Source organism: Zalophus californianus, chromosome 6 (assembly GCF_009762305.2).
Source record: "Zalophus californianus isolate mZalCal1 chromosome 6, mZalCal1.pri.v2, whole genome shotgun sequence".
Taxonomy (NCBI): domain Eukaryota; kingdom Metazoa; phylum Chordata; class Mammalia; order Carnivora; family Otariidae; genus Zalophus; species Zalophus californianus.
Genome location: NC_045600.1, coordinates 60,054,212 through 60,060,341, shown reverse-complemented (window position 1 = coordinate 60,060,341; position 6,130 = coordinate 60,054,212). Strand labels below are relative to the sequence as shown.

The window sequence follows — 6,130 nt, the reverse complement described above, 5'->3', positions numbered from 1 at the left end:
AAATGATTTCTCATTCAGGATTATTTAAAATGTATGTTATTGAAAACGTTTTAAAGTTTTAATTGTTGACTTAGCTGTATAAAACCACAGTAGACACTTCTGAGGTTTCAAAAAACAGAAGCCTGGATCTAAAAACTAATCCTTTGGTCTCTTTCTCTTCTGTTCTCCCTTTCCCTCCTGATGGAAGTAGTTTAGCTTTTTTTCCTCTATATTGCCAAGTCCCAGGACTGTTCAAGGTTTGGTTCTACTCAATTCGGAGACAGAACAAAACTCCATTTCCCTATGGGACAAGGACTCTGGGCCCAGCTCCTTTGCTAGTTTAGGATCCTTTTAGCTCCCAAACAATGCCAATTCCCATCAGGCCAATGATGAGCCACCCCCACCCCCACCAAAAAAAAAAATGCCTTTTAAAGCCAAATCAAAACCAAACAAAAGGTGGACTTTTAATCAGAAAAAGAATCCTTTTAATTTGTATAATTTATTAGAAGCTTCTTAGGAACTATATTTAAGCCAGATATCTACATAAGTTACAACAGAAAAAGACTGACGCTGCAAATACCAAACTGCCAAATAATATACACAGATTTGTCAATGCCCATAAAAAATATGATGGGCTGGGGACAGGGACTGGGTTTTTGTTTTTTTGTTTTTTTGTTTTTTACAACAAAATGTACAGATTACTAAAAACTAGGCGTGTAGTCCAACTTTTGACAGCGTTTTACAGCTACAAGTTCACATCAAACATAAAACAATTTTAGCCAGGGCTCTTCCCGGGGCTGAGCCTGGGCAGCCAGCGGGCGCTGGGAGGGGGCATTTCCTTTGTGTCAATGACATGCGGGTCCTGTCGTAGAGTCTTTCCTCTCCCCAGCCCCCATCTCCCCTTCAAAAGAAATCCTGGTATTTACAAGCGAGTCCACCTTGCTGGCACAGTGTACCCAGAGTGAAGTTTGCGATCTTTAGAGTCCAGAGCTGTGTCACTGTAGAGCCCTCTCCAAACTGCACCCTGCCTGAGCGAGAGAAACCCATTTCAATCACCTAACAGACACCCCAAAAGCTGTTTTTCGTTATGTCCTTCTCGGTTTAAAGACTCCTTAAAGAATTGGATTCACTTGGTTGTTTTTATTTTCTTTTTTAAAAAAATCCCACAAATTTTAGGAAAAAAAAAGAAAAAGAAAAAGAAAAAGACGTCCAGCAGTTTGGCTTTTGTGTTTTTTCCCTTGGTCTAAACGGGACAGATTCTTAAGAAAAGTCGAAGCGCAGGGAGCGGCGGGTGTTTGGTGATGTGTGGCCGGCAGGAGGGAAAGCGATGAGGCAGCGCGCTGGGCCCGGCCCGGCCCGGTGTCCTCTCACCAGGTCCGACCGTATAGCAAGGTGGAGCAGGACATGGCGCCATAGTCCGAGCCCGAGGAGTTCAGGTGGGACAGGCTGGACACCTGGCCCTGAAGCGCCGCGGGGCTGGCGGCGTGGTGCGCCAGGTCCGGAGACTGGCCCGCGCTGCCCGGCTGGTGGCCCGGGTGTGCACCCAGGCCAGGGCCACCGCTGCCCACTGAGATAGCCGCCGCGGCCGCCTGAGCCGCCTGCGCCTGCTGCTGCGCCTGCTGCTGCGCGTGGCCCTGGAGGCTGCCGGCGCCCGGCGCCGGGGCGCCCGCCTGGCAGGGTTTGCCGTCTTTCACCAGGACCGGCACGGCCACGCGGCGCGGCGACTGCTGCTGCGCTTGCTGCTGCTGCGGGCACCCGGCGCCCCCGCCCCCGCCGCCGCCGCCGCCGCCGCTGTCCTGCTGCAGTTGCTGTTGTGCCGCCTTGTCCTTGGCTTGGCGCTTCATCTTGTAGCGGTGGTTCTGGAACCAGATCTTGACCTGCGTGGGGGTCAGGTGGATCATGCTGGCCAGGTGCTCCCGCTCGGGCGCCGACAGGTACTTCTGTTGCTTGAAGCGTCGCTCCAGCTCGTACACCTGAGCCTGGGAGAAGAGCACCCGGCGCTTCCGGCGTGGTGCGCTTGGCAGCGGGGCCATGTTCTTGCTCACGTCCCCCAGCGAGCCCAGGCCGCCCATGCCGCTCATGTTCATGCCGCTCGCCGGGCCCATGAAGCGGGAGACTGTAAGCGACAAACGCACAGCGTCGGCGGGGGCCGGGCCGGGCCAGGCCACCTCGGCCTTCCGCGCCCTTGGCCGGCCCGGCCCACCCCGACGGCGCCCTCCTCACCTAGGCCGCCTCCGCCCTGAGAGGCCTAAGTTCCGAGGAGAGTTAGCGCCTGCCCCAGGCCGAGACGTCGAGGGATTTGCTGGAAAGCTCCCCACCTCAACCCCGGTTGCCTCCCTCAGTCGCAGGGCTCCAGCCCAAAAGCAAAGTGGAGAAAGGCCGCTTCTGGTCCTTTCTTGCCCAACCCTGGCCAGAGTCGTTGGGTGAGCGGGCCACAGGCGGCGGACTGGGCCCAGACCAAGAGCTGGGGTCCCACCGTAGACCCCAACTTTGGGAGTTTGGGAGAGTGGGGTGTTCACTTTCGAAAGCTAAAGTCCCAGACGCTTTGCCTCTTGGCCGCTCTCTCCTGTCAGCCCCAGTGAGGGCACTTGCTCGGCCCATTGAGAGCCCCCTCTGAAGCCGCGCGCCCTTCCACCTGCCTAGACTGGAGAGCCAGCCGGGCGGGTCCCCTCAGCGCGTCGCAGTAGGGCAGCCTCCCGCCCGGCCAGGCCGCGCCTCTCTGCTCCCTGCTTGCCCCCAGCTTCCTTAGTTTTTTGGGGGGCGGGAGGGCGATCCCTGGGCACTCTGAGGTCTCCCGAGCCGAGCAGAGCTGCCCGTCGGCCGCATCTGGGAGACGCTGAATACTAGCACCTGCCCGCATGACCCCAGCGTTACCAAGTGTCTCTCCTGGGACCCCTCAGTCCAGCAGAGGGAAGAATCCCCAGCTCCCGCACCCTACTCCCCGGCGCGGCTTCCGGGCCGCCCACCCTGACGCCCGGTGCGCAGCCGGCAGGCGCTGCGCCTGCTTGGCTGCTCTCCCCGCGCCTCCCGTACTCAGCCCGCGGCCCGGCAGTGGGGCGGCCTCACTTACTGGCGGGGAAGCGCGGGTCTGGGTTGGCGCCGTACCATCCGGGGCCCGAGGCGCTGTTCCGCATGGTGTCCTGGTACGGCGGCAGCTCGCTCATGTTGCCCAGGTTGCCGTTGCAGTAGCCCCCCACGGCGGAGTGCGAGAGCTGGGGCACCCCCGCCGCCGTCATGTGGTAGGCGGCCGTGACGGCGCCGTGGTGCCCCACGGCGTGCTGCTGCATGGCCGCGGCCGGCGGAGCCGCCTGGCCCTGCCTGTAAGCCGCCAGCGGAGCCCCGAGGCCGCCGCCCTCCATGCCCACTTTCTTGTAGCTTTCCTCCAGGGGACTCAAGATGTCAGACACTGAGAACGGAGTCGTGTGCTTTGGACTCATCGACATGATTCGGCGGCGGCTGGAGGAGGAAGGAAGAGGAGGAAAAAAAAGGGAGAGGGGGAAGGCGAAGCCTCGCTGCTTTTTTTTTTCTCCCTTTGCCAAATATTCTGGTGTTACCTTAACGCCGATCTTGTTGGATGTACACGTAACCGAGTGGACCGAGTCCGCCTTAATTGGCTTGAGTGGAGGCTCGGGGGCTGCCTCGCGTTTGTTTTAGCCCGGCGCCAGGTTTTAGGCAGCCACCAGAGGCGGGGCGTAAGCGCTAAAGCAACAAGACAATAGAAGCCTACATCTTGCCCGAGATAATTAGCTTACATGCTGATGACAAGGTAAACACCTTTAAGTTTCACTTGTCAGGATTTTTAGGTCTCAAAGAGGGAGAGAGAGAGAGAGAGAGAGGCAGAGACACGACCCAAAGCATTTCTTTACCCCCCTCCCCGGACACCCCCACCCCATTTTTTGTGGGGTGCGGGCGGCGCGCGGGGGGAGAGGGGGGAGGGAAAGGAGGAGGGAACCGAGAGAGGGGAGGGCAAGAGGTGGGGTGAGGAGTAGCCGAGGAGGAGGGATGGTGGGGAGGAAGGAAGGTGAATGCTGCTTTGCAACCAACTTTCGGAGTTACAAAGTGAACCACTTTCCAATACAGCTGGGGTTCCCGGGCGGGGACAAGTCTTTAGAGGGAGGGGGCCAAGGGACAAGGTAGGGGTTTCACCTGAGCCTGCTGGGGCTGCTCCTCCCTCCCGCCGCGGCCTCCCAGCCCCGCGCCTTCCCACTGCCTCCGGACCACATCGGGCTTCGCGGCGCCGAGCCCCAGTCGCCACCAAACGAGCTCGCGAGTCTGGGGACGAACCCTGGGGCCGCACTGTTGGTCTGCGTGTCTGTCCGTCTGTCTGCCTCTTCTGCCGCCGTCAGAGGGACACCTCTGCTCCCCGCCCCCTTTCCCCCTACCCGAGAGAGAATCCCAGCGGGCGGAGGGGACGCTGAGCAAGGGATCGGCTGCCTCCGAGAGGCTGTCCCAGATCCCCGCGTCCCCCTCCCCCCACCTCAGGGTCTTCTCAGCGGTCCAGGGCCCCATACATCACGCCCCCCACAACCCACACGCGGCTCCCTCTCCCCCCACCCCCATTCCCGGCCAAGGCAAGCACACTACTGGCCGCTAGTGCTGGGAAGCTGGGGGGCACTAACCCGAAGGGCCATTGCTGAAGTTGCCCCACCTCGAACAAACCTGGTGTCCCCGACCCTCGCCCATCGCCCGGACACGCAGGGTTCTGGGGCTGGAGCTGACTTTCCGAGGACATCACAGCCCCAGCACCCGAGCCCAGGGCCACGCTGTTTTCCCCTCTGATGCTTCAGGGAGGGCGCGGGCAAGGAGCGTCGTGAGTACCCGCCCGCCTGTTGCCGGGCGGAACTGAGCCTGAACCCCGGCGGGACCAGCTGGCCGGGAGGGGGCGAATCCCAAGGCGCGAGCAGCCCAGCAGGCGGGAGGCTGGGCTGAGGCTCGCCTCCGCCCGAAGCTCAGCCATGCAAAAGTGCACTTGCTTCCCCGGGAATAACCAAATATCTTTGTTTAAAGTGGCGGCGTAAATGGCCAGTCGCTTTGTGGCCACGCTGGATATTAGTAGATGAGGATCATTCTGCTTCAATTGGGCGCCTCTCATCCGGCGAGCAAGAAACTGCTTAGGAGGAAGTGGGTTTCCTGTCTGCGCGTTCCCAGGCTTCAAGTGTGAGCCCCGCGCCTTGAGGGTCCTTGGGCGCCTGGAGAGGGGGAGCTGTGGGCTTTCGCTCCCCAGCCGGGCCAGAGGCACCCGCCTTGCTGCTCCGGCCAGGCCCTGGCCTCCAGTCCAGTGGACTACAGTGTCGCGCCCCTGCGTGGCGCAGATCCTGAGACCCACTCCGACTTTCCCCCCTTGGATTCTAAACGTTTTGTTGTTTGGTTTGGTTTTTCTTTGGCTCTTTTAGCCTCCTCTCTGGGATAGGGGCTGGGAGGGTGGAGCGCTCCCTGGCCCGGCTGGGGCCTCTAAGACACTGCGGGGGCCGATTAAGGAGGCTTCTCGAATTTGTTTTTTGTTTTCACATTTTCCTTCCGCTCCTTGTACAGAAGGAGCTCCCAGTGATGAACAGGCACTTTTGAACGATTTAATTCAGCAGGTTAGGCGCCTTTCCCATTAACAGCAGTTGTAGTAAGGGAAAGTTGTTTTGTTTATTGGCTTGTTATTGTAACATTTCAGTTCTCTCCTTGAGAAGTGCTCTGTACTCCCTCAATACAAAGGCAACTTCTATACTAACATTTGCTTTCCTCACCACCTATGTCGCTCAACAGAGAAAGCCCAGGGCACCCTCTTCCTCCTCCATGGGCCCACGTTTTCGTGCATCCCCCTTGGCGGCTTTGGGGCAGGCAACCTTGCATTTGGGCACCGAGACCTGCTTGTCGGTTGTACCGCGAAGGACAAGCACCAAGACGGTTCTTTGCCCTTTTACCAGGGGGCTTCTCTGGGGGGCGCTCTCAGGAAGACTCAGACTCCAACTGAGCTTTGGTCGATGTGATGTCAAAGCCCAGAGAGCAAGGAGGGAAGACGACGCTGGGCTCAAGTGAACCGTCGAGGAGAGCGGACAAAACTGAATCCGGATCTTGTTTGCAGGTGGCCCTAGCCCCTGGACTGTGTTTTGACCGGGTGGGTTTCCCAATCCCCTGTCTTCTTTCTCTTTCTCCCTCTCCA

The 6,130-nt window shown here is 59.1% G+C and overlaps 1 protein-coding gene across 7 annotated transcripts; it reads right to left on the bottom strand.

The window, feature by feature from the left end:
• Window positions 1-447: 447 nt before the first annotated feature.
• On the bottom strand, window positions 448-5,085 carry NKX2-1 (NK2 homeobox 1). Of its 7 annotated transcripts, XM_027568856.1 has the most exons (5): window positions 4,639-5,085; window positions 4,126-4,264; window positions 3,534-3,678; window positions 3,050-3,435; window positions 448-2,095 (listed from the first exon to the last, which is right to left on the bottom strand). In XM_027568856.1, the coding sequence occupies exons 1-5, from the start codon at window positions 4,660-4,662 to the stop codon at window positions 1,347-1,349; spliced, it is 1,443 nt and encodes a 480-aa protein (XP_027424657.1). In that variant the 5' UTR covers window positions 4,663-5,085; the 3' UTR covers window positions 448-1,346. The 7 variants fall into 7 exon arrangements, with proteins under 7 accessions (XP_027424657.1, XP_027424658.1, XP_027424660.1 ...); XM_027568857.1 differs by lacking the exon at window positions 3,534-3,678 and having other exon boundaries at window positions 4,126-4,357; XM_027568859.1 differs by lacking the exon at window positions 3,534-3,678 and having other exon boundaries at window positions 4,264-4,357.
• Between the last annotated feature and the right edge of the window lie 1,045 nt (window positions 5,086-6,130).